This window comes from Raphanus sativus, chromosome 5, assembly GCF_000801105.2.
Source record: "Raphanus sativus cultivar WK10039 chromosome 5, ASM80110v3, whole genome shotgun sequence".
Lineage (NCBI taxonomy): Eukaryota > Viridiplantae > Streptophyta > Magnoliopsida > Brassicales > Brassicaceae > Raphanus > Raphanus sativus.
Genome location: NC_079515.1, coordinates 27,277,591 through 27,297,324, shown reverse-complemented (window position 1 = coordinate 27,297,324; position 19,734 = coordinate 27,277,591). Strand labels below are relative to the sequence as shown.

At 34.5% G+C, this 19,734-nt stretch overlaps 2 protein-coding genes and 1 long non-coding RNA gene across 5 annotated transcripts; 1 reads left to right on the top strand and 2 right to left on the bottom strand.

Moving 5' to 3' along the window:
* Positions 1–138: 138 nt before the first annotated feature.
* LOC108862896 (uncharacterized) lies at positions 139–2,812 on the bottom strand. 3 transcript variants are annotated; one of them, XR_001951054.2, is made up of 6 exons: positions 2,673–2,812; positions 2,434–2,538; positions 1,304–2,269; positions 1,139–1,212; positions 953–1,039; positions 139–460 (listed from the first exon to the last, which is right to left on the bottom strand). XR_001951054.2 is itself a non-coding variant. In XM_018637160.2 (5 exons), exons 3-4 carry the CDS (start codon positions 2,255–2,257, stop codon positions 1,144–1,146), a joined length of 1,023 nt encoding a protein of 340 aa, XP_018492662.1. In that variant the 5' UTR covers positions 2,258–2,269; positions 2,434–2,538; positions 2,673–2,812; the 3' UTR covers positions 139–460; positions 1,139–1,143. The 3 variants fall into 3 exon arrangements, 2 of the variants coding, with proteins under 2 accessions (XP_018492662.1, XP_018492663.1); XM_018637160.2 differs by lacking the exon at positions 953–1,039; XM_018637161.2 differs by lacking the exons at positions 953–1,039; positions 2,434–2,538; positions 2,673–2,812 and having other exon boundaries at positions 1,304–2,379.
* On the bottom strand, positions 2,736–4,572 carry LOC108862895 (transcription termination factor MTEF18, mitochondrial). The gene has a single exon (XM_018637159.2). The coding sequence runs from the start codon at positions 4,495–4,497 to the stop codon at positions 2,824–2,826; it is 1,674 nt and encodes a 557-aa protein (XP_018492661.1). The 5' UTR covers positions 4,498–4,572; the 3' UTR covers positions 2,736–2,823.
* A 1,763-nt stretch (positions 4,573–6,335) lies between these two features.
* Positions 6,336–8,347, top strand: LOC130512823 (uncharacterized). Its single transcript, XR_008946421.1, has 6 exons — positions 6,336–6,454; positions 6,560–6,699; positions 6,800–6,853; positions 6,956–7,049; positions 7,184–7,254; positions 8,246–8,347. It is a non-coding gene; the product is annotated as an uncharacterized LOC130512823 (long non-coding RNA).
* The last annotated feature ends 11,387 nt before the right edge of the window (positions 8,348–19,734 follow it).

The following is a 19,734-nucleotide window of genomic DNA, read 5'->3' as shown; positions in this document are numbered from 1 at the left end:
TAGATATGGTCAGATGGAGATGCTCTCCCAAAAACAGTTCTCTGCGAAAAACGTTTTGTGGACCAAAACTTGGTTTAATGAAGTGGGAACTAACAAAAAAACAAAAGATTTTGTAATATGTGATATTTACGCTGCATATATGTAGATTATTCTCATTTTATTTTCGCAAAATTGGTCAACCAATGAAAAAAAATTACTGAGTGTACTACCGACTAAATTAATTACAAAAAGGTCAACAAGTGTGTAAACAAAGAAAAAAAGAACTAAGGCCGTATCATCATGACATCACATCAGTGGCAGCAAATAAGGTGGCCGGATCGGAGATATTTCATACTGCCGCCAGTTAGGACCCAATTCTGAAGCTAAAGATTGATTTCAGTGCTTTCAAACCTCGAGGCAATATTTCGAGCACGCCCCGAAAAAATGAAGCTAAGGCTTTGAAGAAGCGACAATTGCAATTCTGCATATCATTAGAACATAAGAATGAGGACATGAAGGTGAAGTTTGTTTGTTTATATAGTGATCCATTTAGCAAGTCTAAACCTCGCAACTTAAGACCATTACACTCTAATAATAACCCTCAACCATTTGACACCAAACTCAGGAACTTTTGAAACAGAATGTTTCTTCCCCGTCAAACATTGAAGAGGGAACTTGCAAATTAAGAGTTGATTCATAAGAAAGCACCTTTTCATTGGAAACTCTCTAATTCTGTAAAATTCAGTAACACATATGATATAACATATAACCCTCACTGTTTGCAATCTAAGACACCAAATGTAACCACATCCAAGCAAGTAAATACATAAAAAATCTTCATGGAGATCAATTTCACAGGCGCATTATTTTCATAAATTTACAAAATCATATCACTGCAAAACGAAATCACCAAAGGAGAAAATGCACTAGTGTGGCTCAAATGACAAACAGTATTGAATCCACTACTTTATACCTTAATCCGTGGAAAAATAAGCTTAATCAACTCCCCTATCTGGTTTCAGTCGAAGCCAATCAAAACAAGACTAACTTCACATCAATCCTACAAGATTCATATAATAGTACACTTTTTCCCTCTTACAGCTTACACAAAACAGATACATAAAAGACTATCCAAATCGGATTCATCAAAAGGTTATACCTCTTTTAAGCATGTTCTGAGACCTTGTAAGCGTCTGAAGAAACGTTACCCATCCACAAACCTGGAAACAGAACCTGAAAACAAGAAAAAATATACAAAATTGTCAGCTAAAAGTTGCGAACTGGGAGATCCATATGATACAAAAACAAGGGTTAAGACTTTTACATCGAGCTGCTTCTGCACGTTTTTGGCTCTCTTCTTTGGTCTTCTGCTAGGTTTTGATCCGGTCAACGAGTAGATATCCTCATCTATCTCCATCTTTGATAGCGAGATCGATAACCTCGGTTTCTTCTCCTTCCTCTCCGTCGCCGTCGCAATCTTGGCATCCACGCCGTTCCTGGATCGAATAGCCTCCGTTCTAACCGTTCCCTGAGCTTTGTTCTCCGTCAATAACGTTCCACCACTGTTTCCTCCGATTGAACGCTTCTTCGTCGGCGGTTTCCTCGGTCTCAGATTCCAAGTCTTCGGACCAAACTCGTCTCCTTCCTGACCACCACCACCACCACCATCGGAGATCCGTTCACCGATAGATACATCAGCATCAATCCCCGGCTCAGCTGAATCATCAGTCTCGTGAACATCAGCGACGACGGTGGCGGCGGAGACTCCGGTGGCGGTGGCGGCGGAGGTATCAGCTGTTTCTTCGTTGTTCTTCGTGCGGATCCGGATAAAGATCTTCGATCTACCGTCCGCCGCCGTTGACTTCGTCCCGGATCGATCTGCGGCGGAGTAGTCACTGACAACATCCTTCTTCTTCTTCTGCTTCTCCGGTCTCAATTCAAAAGATGAAGAGCCAGATGCTTCGTTAACCTCCTCAGTCACCAGACTCCCTTTGCCATGATTAGTAGCTTCGCGGAGCGGAGATCTGCCGGATGGTTTCCGCAGCCGATGTGTATTGGCGTGATTCATAGCCCACCTGAGATCAGAAAGCGGGAAGTTGTGTAGCGGATGAGATTTCACCGGCGATGAAGAAGCTGCTGCAATCTGTTGCCTTCTAGAGCTCTCGCTCACGTTCACAACCGACGGCTGCTGCTGCTGAGATTGCTGCTGTGCCGGCGGCGGCGGCGGCGGATCAGAGCCATGGACCGGCGGAGTAAACGCTATGGATTGACGGAACATCTGATCGAAACCCTAATCACGGAAGAGAAAGAAAAAGAGAGAGAGCTCAAAAACAAACGTGAGGAGAGAGAGAGAGAGAGAAACAGAACATGAAGAGCGGCAGTTATGTTACTGCTAAATCTCCAAACCAAAGTGCTAACAAAAAAGGTAAGAAACAAATTAAATGACGTTTTTACCCTTCACGTATCGCCGGATTTGCAGCCGTTGCCCCCCACTAGCACAAGGGTTCCAAACGTAAGACGCACGTGACTGGCACCCACACGGTTGCTTGTTTTACAAGGCTGCTTAAAAAACGGAACTTTTAGTCAAACTATACGGACGTAACTAACAAAGAAGCTCGATTTAGTTAAACACACTATCACATGTGCAATTTCGTCCCACGTTTTGCACTAGTCACTCCTCGCCCAACACGTACCTGTGACACGTGCAGGATGCATTGTGCTGATGACGAGAAGCTAGCAACATTGTACATTGTCTCCAAACCGAAGCAAGTTGTGATAAGTTCTCTGAAAAGAAAATGTACGAAGGTAACCACAACATTGTACAATCTTTCACTTTCTGTCAAGTTAGGAAACAGTTGATCTGTCTTTTCTGTAAGAGAAACGTTCGAAATAGTGTTTAGGAATTGCTGGATGAATCCCATATAAACGAGCTACGAAAGCCTTTTCGCTGGTTGCTACAATGCTTGCGATCGAATAGTTTTTCTCGCTTAACCCTCTCTCCACGAGCCATTTATGGAACCTGAACCTTGGACTGATTCTGTTCTCCAGGTCGAAACAGAGATACGCTGGATAAACCTCGAGATACTCCAAAGAATCTCCCATTTCGTCACAAAGGAACCTTATCTTCTCTTGTATGCTATGCGGTTTCTGGTTCAAGCTCTTCGGTGATGATCTTATCAACATGCACGCCTTCGAGAAATCGATGCCGTTGTCTAGTAGGATTTGGAATCTTTCCTGTATTTCCACTGCGGTGCCATGGACGTGTTGTAGTATCTTCATGGTCAAACCGTTTTCGCCAAAACCTATTTGATGAAGGAAATCAAGTTTTTGAAAACTGTGTGTTTTGCACCTTAAGTGTTGAATCTCCTCAAGGCCTTGCTGATATTCTCTGTCTATATCTTCTTCGGGATCCAACAACGAATAGCTACTGAGTAAACGATAAGTCCCAATTTTCAACCTATCGAAGATCCTTTCATGTAAACCTAACGCTCTAACCACATGAGGAAGATTCTTCATTCTGTTTCTACCAAAAACGTAAGGGTGTTTCAGAGAAAGAGCATCCACTTCATCCTGACTCAACCCAAAATGCTTAAGCATTCCCTTAACTGAGATCACAGCCTCCTCAACATCAAAACTCATAACCTCCGGATTCCGTAGAATCAAAAGAGCAGCCTCCTCTTTCCCGACACCAAATCTACAAAAAAACTCAGTCTTTCTCATCAGATCTTCTTCCGAGAATTCCACAAAAAGTAATCTGTTTCTACCCATCAACTCCCACATCTCCTCACTCTCAAACCCCAAATCGTAAAACACCCTAACTTTCCTACCAAACACGTACCAAGACTCCACATTCTCATCAACAACAACATCCTCCTCCGCACCAAACTCTTCAAACAGTCTCTTCAGCTTCACAAACAAACAACCAACCTCCGCACCACCACCACACAGAACACTCGGAAACGCTAAACAAATCCCAGCCACAGCCACCGTACTAAACCCAACACCACTCAACCTAACCAGCATCGAACCAATCTCATCCCCACTCCGCAAAAAAACAGACCTTTCCTCTCTATACAACCTCCCAAGCCTATTCCAAGGAAACCCAAACCCAGACAACGCACAAGCCGCCTCCAAAACGCGCGGATCCTCGGAGAAGAAGAACTTCTTCTCGGGCAGATACTCGCCGACCTCGCGGAGATCAATGCCGATGCTCTCGAAGAAGAACTCGAACTCGTTGATGGGGTGGTACCTGAGGTGCCTCCGGATGGACTTGGAGAAGGTGGCGACGGAGAAGTCGAGCTTCAGGATGAGGCTGCGGATCGAGGAGGAGGCGTTCGTGGCGATGTGCTCGGCGTGGGAGTAGGAGAGAGACCGAGTTGTGTGGAGGTAGTCGGTGACGGCTTTCTCGGCTTCTCCGATGGCTAGGGATTTGTATATCGACGGGACTCTTCTGCGTTTCGCCGCCGTTGTGGTGAGATTGCGTGAGATCAGTGAGGATTTGAATCTGAGTATGAACATTGGTTTTGATTTGGGGGATTAGGGTTTTTCCTTTCACCGGTGGTGGTGTCGTCTCTACGTTGACAGTTCTAATTACCCGGAGAACCCTCACAAATTGGGAGATATTTACTCTTTTGCCATTTAGAGAGTAAGAACACTAAACCGGGAAAATGTACCGGTTATCTCCAGAATGATTTGCCGTTAAATTCGGTTAGCGATTGGATATGTGATGTGCTTGTGTCTCTATACAGTAGTTTGGTATTGTGTTTGTCTGTATTTTGTTTTAGACCAAAGCTATGTTCTTGTCTCTCTGTAAAGAGTGTATGAGATTAGATGACTAAGTGTCGTTTTTTTGTTTGAATATTTATGTGGTTTGAATGAAGTGATAGTTTTCATTAGTATATGTCCTTAGCTCTCTGCGAAGAGTGTATTTACTATAGTGTCATTTCATTCTGAAAATTTATGTGGTATGAGTGAAGTAGTAGAGTGTCCATTTGATATTGGTATTGGTTTTGTTGGAGTAGAGTTGATTGTTTGTCCAGGACATGTGGCTGTACCATAAAATCAAAGGGAAATTATTGGACTGTCGGATTGAGTTTTCATATTGTGTGTTAGCTTAGGGCAACTCCAACGAGAACTGCATAACGGCATTATAGTGTCAAATTTTGACTTTTCATCTCCAATGAGACGGTATAAGCAACGCCATTATAGTGTTTTGGTGATTTTTGATACAGTGTCACACTAAATATAGTGTGGTACTGTAGCGACGGGATAATTTTTTTTTTTGATTTTCTTTTATTGTTTAAATAACATAATTCATTATATTTACTTTTATAAAATAGCAAATAAAATTCACTGATATGCAATTATGATATTAAATGTATTTTTAATAAATATTAATGTGATTTCTAAATTTTAGTTAATATAAATTATTTATTAATAAAACATTTAAAATAGGATTAAAATACATAAAATTTATTTAAAATACATAAAATTACCAAATAAACACCAACCAAATGCAACTAATCGAACATTTGTGGGGTGAATATGGTAATTGTAATAATTAGTAAGATGTAACGTATTTTTTATGCAATGTATTTTCGTTTATATGTTTTTATTTGTTTTAATTTCATAAGTATTTTCATTTGTATGTTTTTAGTTATTTTAATTTCGTTTGTATGTTTTTGTTATTTTAATTTCATATGTATTTCTAAAGTATTATTCAGTTAGTATAATTATTGTTTTAAATTCGTTAATCTTGTTTTTATTAAAAATAGTTACTTGTATATGTTATAAGAATAACTAGAGCTTGACCCGCACGTCCGTGCGGGTATTAAATTTTTTTATCATATATATATATATTTTTTTTTTCATTTTACGTGTTCTATATTATATGTTTCACCATGTGATGTGATGTATTGTATTTTATTATATTTTTAGAACGTGTTGTATGATATAAATTTGAACATTTAATTATTATGTGTTTATAAATTGTGGGTGTGTCATATATATATGAAAATCCTTTTTTTATTTAAAATGTATATTATTTAGTGAATAATAATATGGAAGAATTTTTAACGAATTTATATTGATAAAATATAATTTACAAAATATTTTTTTTTGTTTTTAAATAAAAAGAATAAATGTTTTTTTAAAAATATGTATCTAGTTTCGTTAATAGTTTTGATAAAGATAATCAATCACCATCTCAATAAAATCACTTAAAATTATGAATTGGGCTTGGTGAGTTATAAACGTGATTTGGGTCAAAGTAATGTTAGATGATTAAAACAAAACCCATTAGGATTCTGTTACTATTTTTTCCGTGAACAACCGAACCGGTTTTTGTCACCGACGACAACAAAAAGAAAATTTCTTCTCTCCAAAGAAAGAGATGATGCGGCATCTTCGAGCATAGAGACATTGATTTTGCAAAGATCACAACTGAGAAGACGTATGCAGATCGTAGTGAAAAGCGGTAGCATTTATTGAACAAATTTTTTTTCAATCGATTTATGTTTTTGGTGCTTTTTAGGTTTTATTTAGTATTAGATACTGATAGTTCTTGATCTAAATCATGTAGAACGGAACACCGATCAAGCAAATACACTAACGGTATAAGCTCTGATTATAAAAACCCAACTTCATACAAACCGGATTCAGAGGAAAAGATGAACTCAGAACATCCAAGAGGATTTGATCTAGTTGGAATAACATGCAAAGGTTCATTTTCTTAATTGTTCAATTACTTATAGAATTTGGTAGCTGTATAGTCGTGATGATTTTTCTTGACAAATTTTTTTTTGTGTGTTTGCTAATTCAGATATGGTAGTCGCATTGATGAATCTGTTTCTCTCGGTCAGAAGTTATAGTCAAGGTTTTCATCACAGTTTTGTTTGATGGCACTGGTCATATTTGTGTGTTATGTTTATATCTCTTTATGATATTTCAGTAAATGTGCCTTTTTATAATCTTGCAGCGATCAAAGGAGCAAGGATAAAATCTTTTGATTAAGCAGATGATACTGAAATGATAAAGTTCTGAAATTCTGTTATGGTTTGTACGTATAGGAGGTAAGAAACATGGACTCATGTATTATCCTTCTTTTTTTTTGGGGCAGAGTATTATCCTTCTTATCAATTATATTATTATGGTTGTTCTGTATAAAATTTGTAAATAATGCTTATGTTTTTTTCTGGTTTCGCAGCTGTCCAAGGTTTTGGATATAACCAAGATGAAACTACAGATCACAAATTTTACCAACTGGAATAAAAAACGGTTAGTAAATTCAATGATTTATTTTATACTTTATTCAATGACTCTTGAAAAAGAGATGTTCAGAAGAAGAATTAAACCTAATAGTCACACAGATTTATTGTTTTAGTTCTACTGCAACTTGATTTTGGTATTTTACGTAGTTAATGTTAATATTGAATTATCAACCATCTATAATATTTTATGGTAACAGAATATCATAACAAATATCTATCAAACCAAAAAAAACTCTTAATTAGGTGGCCAAATCATCCCTATTCATTTTGTCTTTTCCTTCTTTATGGTAGCACTGAATAACTTCTTAGATGTCCATTTGATAAACCTCATCTTCTTTACGCTTGTTACTTTGTGTGGAAAAATATTCAAATGAGTTCTCATTGTTATGATCAAGCGCAGGAAGCTTCAAAGAAAACAAAAAACGAATTAGGTTACTCTGAACATATATATCAACGTGATTAGTCTATTCATTAAGTAGTTGATCATATTAAAAAATTACCTCTCCACCAGACTGCCCATCAAGCTCTCAATTAATGAGACTGGTCATGAGAGTGATTCAATTCTTTGAATATGATTTTCAGACCAGACCTCGGAGATCTTAAAAGTGTCAGATCCGTTTGTAACATTATCACTGGTTATGTTAAGACCAAAACAAAAATATTTCCAACCAAGTTTTGAATAAGCAGTGGTAGTATTTCTGGGTCTTGAATCAATTAGTAATATATAAGCAAATTTAGACTGGTTAATACATTAAATTATTAACAAATATTATAAAATGTGAAAGTGAAATTACCTCATCATATGAACCATTCCAAAGTTACAACAGCATTGTTACCAACAATTGTTTTAGCTATAGTGTCAAAAATCAATAATCTATATGAGATCTTTTGCATGTTGCTTGGATTTTAGCACCCTAAAAAACAAAGTAGAATTTTTTTTGGTCAAAAACTAACGTATATCTCTATATATGTATAATGAAACAAAACCTTTTTTACAGTTTGGTCTACCAGGACCCACTCAAGAGAATCTCCTCCAAAACTGGTGCTTTGTTTCCAGGCATGAAGCAGTTTGAGAGTTACTCGCCATTCATCTTTATTAGGTTTGAGATCTTAATAAGACACATTTTCCTATCGTTTGACATGTTTGCTTTGAGAGCTTGATTGGCAGTCTCTAATTGAATACTCAGTATATATAGATTGGTGAAGAATCTAGGTTAAGCTGTATTTATGGCAAGGGTAGATATAGCACCGATATTATCTCCTTTCGGTTTTTAAACCAAAGAGTATTTATGGAAGTTATATATAATTTATTGTGTATTTGTAGAATATCTTGCTACGCGATATTATTGAAGGATTTCCTTGCTTCAAAAACTAACTTGTATCACGTAATTTGATATTTTTATATTTTCCTGCGCAGAAAACATATGGAATAAGGGAAGACATTTATTTAGTCACCTTTTACGTGGGGAGAAAGCCAGAGTCAAAGAAATGGTAATATTCCATCTGTTAGATGGGATAAGATATTTTGCGTATCAAATTTTTAATTTGCTTAGATGATAAGATTTGAGCTATAGATTTACTAATTTACATTTTCTATTCGATGGGCTATAGCATAAACGGGTCTTTTTGGGCTTGAGAAAAAATGGATGTCGATTATGCTAAGATGAAAAACGTTAAGTTATCACTGATAGTTATACATGCTTCCAAACAAAATGTAAACTTTTTTTTAATCTCCTATCTAAGTTTCCAAACACACCAATTTTGTACTTGAGTTTTAATAATATAGATGTGTATTAAAATATTAAATAGTTAAAAGAATTTTTTTTAATAATATAATAATAGAAAATATTCTTTTTAGTGTGATATTTGGTGTTGTGGTTGGAGATGAAAAGAAATTTGGTGCTAAAACTACACTAAAATAGTGTAGTTTCAACACTAAAATAGTGTAGTGGTTGGAGATGGCCTTAGTAGCTTGAAATGACTATAAAATGCAGGTATCAGGCGAAGCAACGAGTGTTCATGAGACCATAGAGGAATCCATTTCATGTGTACTTACTTACGTCTAAGATTTTACTTAAGAGACACACTGTCGATTAGCAATTTCTCTACATGAGTCTTGTTCTTCACTGTCTCACTTCTCAGGTAACACATGCAAAGCAAAGGTTGTGTGGTTGGACTTTGGACATCCAGTCAAAAGTTTCAGAAAATCCTCGACCTCGAGACAAGGAGCAAAGATTTGTCGGGATTTATTTTTACATCCAGCTTGATGTTTGTAGAGAATTTGCATATATGGTATGCATTGGCAATCAACAAACTCTGCAACCTCGGACGGCAAATAGTTTTAGTTGTTTCTGTTCTCCCGTCGAGAGTCACTTTGAAAGTCCTAAACGCCATGATTATTCAATTGGTTTGCTAGTTTCGAAAGACTCTTTGTGCATGTACTTTTAAAATGGGCCGATAAAAGGCTCATGTAACATTGCTTTTGCTCTTAGTCTAACAAATCTGATTTGATAAACTCTTAGTGGCCATTGGCCAAGAGTGTAAAAACAAGCTCTTTTCTTTTTCTTTTGTTTACTCAATCAAACCTAAAAATAAGCATTTTTATCGTCAAAGAGGAAACTTTATCTTTAAGCGGATAGAGACGCCGTCACGTGCGAGGCACGTTAAATACAACGCACAAACCCATGATTGAGGCTTTGATAAGCTCATGAGTGGATGATGGGTAGCCCAGGGGTTAAATCGTAATTTCGTGAGAGTTAGCTAACAAAGCAAATCGCATCAAATGATTAGGAAAGAAATCGAGTGTTCGGTGAGAGAGGGACAATGCAACACGCGCAAAGAGATAAGAAGGTACGACCACGTGTCTTTTTCCTTTTCTCAGGGATGCCACGTGGATGCTATGTCATGTGACTGCCCACGTGATTTCTCTGACATATTTTATTAAAATTTTGGAGTTTTGATAAATCTTTTTCGGGTTTTCCGCTTAAACCCATGCTCTTCTACCATCTTCCTCACGTGGCTATCACTCGTTCCTGTCCCATGCAACTGCATGTATTTAATTACTACTACTTATTGAATCGAATTAATCACGATAACAAATACCTAAATAATAGTACTACTCATTACAGAATCTTAAAAGCTAAGGTTTTCCATCGATCCTTTATAAGTGAACAACCTTCCTCCAGACGACAGTTTATGCCATGCGTTCATTTACGATGATATTCCAGCATTAGTTTCGCATGACATCATAATGAAATTACATACAAATCAAATAATTATATTAATATTATTTAATAGATGTTGAACAAACAATATTATAAACTTAATTAACACATTGTTTCCATCAACAAAAAAATTACAATATCAAATTATATAGAGAAATCGAGCTATATAACGAAAATCAATATAAAAACACATGATCGCGACATACATTTTGATGGTTGTATTCCTAGAAGCTAGTTGCATGGAGTAATTTTTAAAAAGACTACGAAAATGAAAGAGGGAGATATGAAAAAGCTTTAGCACATGGATGGGCACAAAGGGGACCATATTTAGATTAGATATTTCACATCGAACGAATTATGTAATACTGCTCTCAATGGACATAAAGTGATAATATAATATAGTTATTTTAAGAGGATGCACTATCTATTGATCTCCACGATAACATTATTTCGTGAGATATGATGATAGGTTTGTTGGTCGGTGGACATTGGATCCCCATCCTATTTGTTTCTTACTAAAACTTCACAGTTATCACTGAGTTTCTCTTTCTGTCAACAGAAAAAAAAAACATTTTTTTTTAAACTAAAAGGGTTAAACCTGGATCTATTAAATACACAGACCTAACCTCCGGGTAAAAGGTGCAGTCCACGGATAGACCCTCTCCCGGGTATTCAAATGGATCTTAAAGCATGGACACATATCCGTGTCGTGAACAGATACATCGTGAAGTAGTTTCCTTCACTACCTGGGTACAGGTAGGAGCCCTGGAGCCCGGTCTTTACCACTGGGTCACGATGATCCGTTCAAAAAAAAAAAAAAAAATTCAACCAAAGAAAGCGTTAACTAGTGCCAACCGCCAAATGGTGGCGTCTTTTTGAAAGAAAACAAGATGCTGAATACTTCTGTTTCAAATTCTGAGACTTTTGAGTTGGAAGATTTTCTCTAAGAAGTGTTAACGTATGTTCTTGGGTTATGGGGAGAAACTACGTGCTTCAGAATGAAATTTGGAAGTGCCAGAGCAGCCTCCTACATATATCGTACATTACGATGCACAAACAATGAGTTAAATCAGTTGCAAAAAAAAAACAATGAGTTAAATCAGAACAATAGCGCTTTACAAAAAGAAAAATAGTCAGAACGATAGCAAAGTGTTGATTTTCATGGAACCTACATATCGAGTATGCATCTTCTACTTTTAATGATTCAGGATTTGGAAAAAGTCTAGACTGTTTTGATTTTTTTTTTTTTTTGACGACAAACGGCTATTCTATTATTCAAACTTGAGGTGGTCTGGATAACCAGACCGGAATAGAACAACCAATAAAATGTAACTTCTTATTGAAGGATCTAGTTGTCTTAACTAAAAAGTCTGAGATCTGATTACGCATTCTTAGAACATAAAAAATCTTGAAGTCCGGAAAGCATATTAGCAATGTTTAGAATACAGCTGCCTTATGAAAAAAATAGAATGAGGAGAATGGTGGTATTGTTTATTAGCATAATGTTACTGGACTACCTTGCTAGTGTATTGAATTGGTTATTGATTATTGCAACATGCTAGATTGCGAATTCTCACCTTCGGTATGAATACGAACAAGTCGAAATAATAAACTATATACTCGTCTAATGTGTTGATATGATTTGAATATGGCACAATATGGTACATAAAATTTGGTCATTGTTATTAGAGCACCTCTAAAAACCCCTTGAAATTTTAAATATAAAATTTGTATATTCTAAAGACAATTTTAAATTTTAAAGTTTTGTACGGTCGAACCTCCAATATAACAAAACTTTATATTTAATGTTCTTTACTTTTCTAATTCTTATATTTGTGTAGTTTTAAATAAAGTTAATAATTTTTTTATTTGATCAATTTAATCTTTTTAATACCAATACTTAATTAACACTATAATAAATATTATACAAAAGTAATTTTACAACAAACATATACAAAAACAAGAAACTGAAAATAAAATATTACATAAATGAATATTACAACAATATTAATATTCAGGTAATTTTGATTATGGATCTCCAAAATACCACCAGAATATTTCCTAAAACTCTGGTGCAACTGAAAAAAAAATTTTTACTGATTTTTTTTTTAACTTGGTTGAATCCAGGAAAGTCGCAAGCTTATAGATGGATTCCTCTTCCAAAACATTCAAATGGGTCATAAAACATGGACTCATATCCGTGTTAGGTGAACAGAACAATGTGACTTAGTTTCGTATAGTAGGAGAATCAAACATAAAATGTGTTAGCATCCAAGATCTATCCACTGCCACTTGACCGCAAGACCAACTGAAGGTTGTTGTTGCTCTTGAGTTCTTTTTAATGATTCTTTTTGGTTCAGATCGAGTGAACTCATGAATAGTAGAATCATCAATAGAATCTAGATTTCAACATTTTATTTTCTTCGAGCATTTTTAAGTGCTATTTTTTGGTTTGGTTTTGCACACGTAATTGAGTCATTTCTAAACATTTTCCCTAGTTGATGGTCGTTATATTAACACGCCAGTTAGAGATGCAAGATCGCACTAATAGCACAAGTTGAAATGACAATAAACAAAAAATACTCGTTTTTAAAACTTTCTAGCTCGATCTTGAGATAAAAAAATAAGGAGGCTCATTTGTCACTTCGAAATGCCTTAATTGATCATATATATAATCATTATGGAGATAATCATAATAAACAAATATGTAATTTATTTAAATTTAGTGTTTTAGCTTGTATGTTTTAATTATGTGCAATGTTTAGTTATAATATAATATTTTTAATTTATTTTGTTTTATATTAATTTGATGGATATTTTATAGTTATTGTAAAAAATGTATATTTCTAGTTGAGTTTTGTTAAACATAAAACTATTATACAAATATATAAAAGTTTTAAAGTTTATTATAATTTTTTTTTTTCGAAAGAAACACAACCGAACCTCTTTTTTTTTTTTGAAGACTTTTGAAAATGATCTTAGTAAATACATATCTTAAAATTCAATTCTTTTTATCCCTTCGAAAAAAAACACGTAAGCAAAATAGAAAATACTACAATTTTTTGCAACATAAAAATACACCTCGTTATAGATTTGCAATTTAGTTTTAAAAATCAGATTTCTTTTTCTTTTAAATTTTGGGTTTTTACTTCGAGATAAAGTAGTTTAATTGTTTAAAGAGTTGGATATTATTTTGTTAGGCATCAACTATTTAGGGTTTAAACTTTAGATTTTTTTTGTTGGCTGATTTAAAGTTAAGATTTATTAACATTTTAGTAACAAGTGGATCGAGATTCTGGCGGTCGGTCGCCGGAGTCTGTTTTTCTCCAAGACAAAGTCACCAGTGTGCATCTTTCCGGGGGACGGAGGCTAACATAGCTCCGTTGACGCCGTTTCTTGTCGCCGGAGTCGGGAAAGCTTTCTCAGTTCCGCCGGCGTTGGCTTTAGCTTCCGGAGAGTGAAGGCTCTGACAGCTTCACGCCGCCGGCTTCAGGCCCCTAGTCTTTTAGGGTTTAGTTTCATGTTTTCTATTCTTCCTTTTCGTTTTTGCTTTCTTTTTATCGGCTCTTTCCGTAGTGGTCGAGTGGATGGTCGTGAGATCTCGTCGGTGTACGGAGATGCTCTCAGGTGTGACGAGTGCGATGCATGCGACGATCTTTCTCTTGGGTTGTTGTGGTAAAAGACGGCGGACGAAATCGCGCGGTGGCGTTTGATTCTCTCCAGATTCGTTTCAACCTTTAGATCCAGATGCTCGCAGTTGGTGTTGTGAGGAGATTCGGAGCACCGGTGTGTCCGGTGAACCGTTGGTGTGTCTCCGGTGTTAGCGTGTAACGGTGGTGGCGTGAAGACCGGTTTGCCCGATGCGGCGGCGTGCGTCGCTTTCCACCGTTTTCGCTAGGGTTTTTTTGGGTTAGAGGTGTTGGGCTGTAGGCCCGTTTGAGTTTGTATTTTGGGCCCGGTTGTTTATGGGCTATGTATTTCGTTGGGTTTGTAGGCCCGTTTCAATATATATTTACTTTGACGAAAAAAAAAAACAGTTTAAAAATATAGTCTAGTCGTTTGATACATGATTATGACATATATTAAAACTTAATACAAAGGAGTGTTAGTGTACACGTGGACGGTAGAGCGCGTGGGGAAATGGGTCCAAATGATTGTGGAGAAGTGGGATGTCTGGCCGTCGAGGAACAATACTCCACCGCACGAGTGTGGTCACTGGGACCACATATTGCCACATAGACAGCTTCTCACATGCTCATGCACGTGAAGTCGTGACCTTTGTTTCATCTTTCTCATGATCTCCACTTCATCTTGTTCTTAGATCTTTGCCTGTCCTGGCCCTCCCTCACTTTTATTTGAAGATTCCCATATTCAATTCGTATTTTGTTTATGATAAAAAATACGTAATCTTTCTCCCTTCCATTTTTGTGCTACAAGAACATAAAGATTGTGATCCTAGTATTTGATATATGCGGACTTAATTCTATTGACACACACAGAGAAAAACTCTCAAACGACCTAGACAGTAACAAGTTTAAAATAAGGCATTCATCTACAAAATATCAATTTCTCGAGTTTTGATATTTCATTTTTATTTTCATGTTTACCATTCGAATCTGATCAAATACAACGGTTATGAGTACAACATCACTTAATCAGCCAGTCAAATTTTAATTTGGTCAAGAAAATGTTCTTTAAAACTTTATGTTGGTCATGGGGTCATTATATAAGAGTAGTAAATGTTGCTTCGTTAATAGGCGGTGCCGTGCTGTTTTTGTCTGAAAATATCTGTGAACACATACCCATGCTCGTTTAAACTTTTGTATGTATAACACGATCACTCCACTACGTTAATAAAGAAATAAATCCAAACTTTTATATTTATCGAGAATATCAACGCGTCTTTCGCACGTGTATATCCTTATAATAACCTAATACTGGATAAACATATGACGTAAATTTACAACGACGGAGAATTTGATTTCCGCAAAATAAGCCTTTCTATTCCAATAAAGAAAACAAAAGAGAACATTTTTTTTTTTTTTTTTTTTTTTTTTGCCATCTCTTTTTCTTCAGTTAATTGAAAACTTAATAGTATTTTAACCTGTTAAAGCAAAATTAGGTTGCAAGATAATTCGACACGAATTCTGACGTTGCGCAAGAAGCATAAAATATGCCACAACCCATGTTCTGTGCTGTGGTTCCGTTTCGTAACCATTTCTCTGTGTATTTTGCACTTTATATTATAAGAGCAGCAGCAACGGAGTATCACGTTTAGTTCGATAACCCAGGTAACTTTTACCTTCTTTTATTATTTTTTTTTCAATTTAAAAAAAAAAAAAGAGAGAGAGCCAATCACAGAGCCTTTAAGCTCGCGCACAGTGACATTCCGACGAGGAATTGATCCTTAGAGAAAGACTCCAAGAGGTTTTGTTGGGTACCAAAACCAAAAAAATGAAACCCACATTATTTTATAATGTTTTTTTTTTTGAACTAAGGATTCACATCATTCTATCGTTGCGGCTGCTCTAAGAAAACCTTTTAGGTAATAAAAAAATAAAAACACAAGCCCTTTATCAAAAAACAGTGAAAATGAAGGTAGGAGAATTCAATTAAGCTGGAAAGAGACCATTGCTCACTATTCGTAATAGTATATTATGAAAAATATCGACTCTTTGGGAAAGAGACTCTTAAAGATGTTGAAGTTGCCATTTCTTAACATGGTCACATTTCAATGCATCTTTAGGTGTATGCGTGCATGTACTTTCAACTTAAAATAAAGCGTACATGTACTTTGAAATAAGAAAGTAATAATAAGTTGGAAAGAGAAGGAGATTAGATTTTGATGATAAAAAATTAGAAGTAAACTACCTTACATCTCTAAAAACACTTTCTATTTTTAAAATTTTCAAATTCTATATTTTAAGTTTAAAGTGTTTTTTTTTCAAAAATAAAACTTCAAAACTAACATCAAAATTATTTATATTTTACACTGTAGTCTTTATATTTGTCATAACTAATATAAATTCATAAAATTTTTATAAATAACTAACACGTATATAAAAAGATTGATTAATAAAAAGTTACACTAAAATATAAAACTAGAAATAGAAATACATAACTAAATATTAAATTACAAGCAAAATACCACACTATTCCACAAAATTATTTACATAATGTGCATTTCGAAATAAGAAATGATTCTCTTTATTTTTAATCTGTAGATTACGAGATAAAAATTGTTGATTGTTAGTGTTGTTGTAATATTTAAATTTCTACAATAATTATGATTTTATGTACCTTTTTAAAAGGTTTTTTATTAAGTTCGTTTTGTAATATTTTTGTTGTCTAATTTTACTTTTAAAATAATATAAAGCTTGTTTAAAAATTTTATTTAATTTTATGTGTAAAACTTAAAATTATAGAAATTAATCTGAGACTTATGAGATATAAAAAATTGTAAAGATTAAAATGAGAAATGAGAACATATTTAAGAATCATAAATAAAATATGTAATTATAGGACCAAAATGTAAATAAAAAGATGAAACTTCAAATTTGAAATTTTACTTTTCAAAAGTTCAAATTTGAAGTTTTGAAATTTTTTTTTGGAGATGAAAAATACTCTATATTTGAAGTTATACAATGTTTTTGAAGATACTATTAGCTATGCGTCTCTATTATTACTGTTTTTTAAACAACATTTAATTTGTCATTTACTAGTTTGAACTTACAAAGCCATTCACAAGGGTAAATAAACCAAAACACAGTGAAACTGGAGAGATTGAATTATTACACAATAATAAATTTTGGAAAGTCTGCCTCGCAATAGAAATACTTCGGGGCCAATAGAGTCTCTCTTTCCCCTTACTATACTATCTTTCAAAATTTTAAAATTTAATAACGTAACATAAAGCAGGAGACTCTAGTGAAATGTCCTTTTCTCTTCTGTAAGAACAAGAGAGGTTATTATGTAATTGAGTCACATTCTTAAATAACAACGATTTTCTCGAGATCTGGACCGTTCAATTTCAGATACATGATAATAGGCACATTTGAAGACATAACAATTACGGATTACGGTCTATTAACGTACATATGCGTATTTTCAATTTTAATACACGTTTTTTTTTGTTCACAACTACTGTGCTCCCCTTCGCCTTGTTCTCGTTCTTTGTACAAATCTACCTACATCGTGTTTTCAATAACCAAAGGAACATTGGGATAGGCACGAGTAAGAAAATGATCAACGTGTGATGGACTGATGGTAATGACAACGTTTTGTGATTTCTTACAATTTTATTTCAGTCTTTTTTGCCTAATTCCAATATTCTTAGTTTCTTACATATTTGTCGAGGTAAGTAACCCATGTCAATTTTTGGTCAAAATAAGATCCTCAAAGTTAATTACAAAACATTTTGTTTTAGCCATCCCACGCATGTTGTGCCCAAAAAAAAAGAAGCTATCCCACACATGATGTTTGTCGCTACTCAAACTATGGAATAAAACTTCTGAACCGGGGAAAAAAAGTACTGAACCAGGAAATGAATTTATTATAACAATTATTATATGCATACATGCGTTAACTGTAAAAAGAAAATTTTCACGAATGGCTTTGTGTGTTTGTCTGAGAATCTAGCAAGTGTTATGCTATCATAAATGGGAGGTATTCAATGAGATGAAGGGTTATGCTAGACTGTTGTTTGTAAATGTCAAAACAAAATATTTATGGAGTACCATTTACTCATTAGAACTAAGTTACGTTTCGAGATTAAATTAATAAAGCTGACCTGAGTTGTCTGAGAAACTGCTGAAAGTCTTGATGAGACTGAACGCAAAAGTAATGAGGGGATTATCAGAATAAAATACATACACTATTACTCTTCAGTTTTATTATAAGTGTCAATTTGACATTTTTATAATGGTATAATAACTTAGTATATTTATATTTAATGTATAATTAATTAAATGAAATAATTTAAATAAAAATATATTGATTGTTAAAAATGGTAATAATAGATTTAATATACAAAATTACACTGAAACTATATAACTACATTTATTTTGACACAAAATAAAAAATAAAAAATAATACTAAAAACTAGTAGTAAATAGGAAACACACGATTAATTAAAAATTTATTTACTTCAGCCATAAAATCTACCAACACTACCACCACATGTCGTGCGTTTTCTTTTACTTGTGTTTGACTGACAGATGAAATTAATGACAAATTAATTAACATTTGATATTATTGTGAACTCAAAAATATTAAACAATTTTTCAAAAAAAAAATATTAAACAAAACAAAATACATTGGGAAAATAGATCAATAAATGAAAGGAGGCAAGGAATGGGAATGCATGTTGGATTCACAGACAACTCCAATCCATGCAGTGTTTAGGGTTCTTTATAGGCTCTCTGTAACCTATCGATACGACACCGTATCTCTGCCCCCTCCTGATTCCATACCCATTTTGAGCCCACCGCCTCTTCTCTCCCTCTCTCACCTTTACCCTCCACTCGCGCGTGTACCTCATTGGTTTCTTAGTATTTAACATCCCTAATCACATACAAATATACAATACTGAACTAAAAGTAAATCTTCAAAGTCAATATAATGTTGACAAAAAAAAGAAGTAAATCTTCAAAGAACATTTTATTATAATCAACCAAGAATGGTTAATTCATATACATCGTTATATTTTTTTAACTACCTACATCGTTACTTATTATAGGTTAGAGGAAAGTAAAGTTGAAACTATCATATGCAGCACTAAAGAAAAATAAAATAAAAGTTATGAAAAGCAAAGCTGCAGAAAAGGTTGTCTTTGGGATACGTAGGACCCGCGTTATTCAGAGAAGAGTAGGGATATGATGATAACAATAAGGCATGATATGATGATAAATGTTTCCAACGATGATGATGGTGATGATTCTTTAATTATTATGATATTATTTTTCACAAGCGCGTGGATTCTACAGTCTGAACTTTTTTCAACCGCAGTTTTTATTTTATTTCTTATTGGTCAACGTTCAACGAGCGAGAAAGCCGCTTTCGTAATGAAAGCTATATACAAAAAGCCATTAGCTTGTGGGTTTTTGAAAAAGAGCTTTCTCTACATATTTAACTTTGAAAGTCGGGTAAATTAATATTCTCTTAATAAAGTTAAAGAAATATCTTTATCCATATATAGTAAAAACTTTGATGAACGAGTTTTACTGATAATACATGAATGTTAAGAAGATTTGAAAACGCTCTAA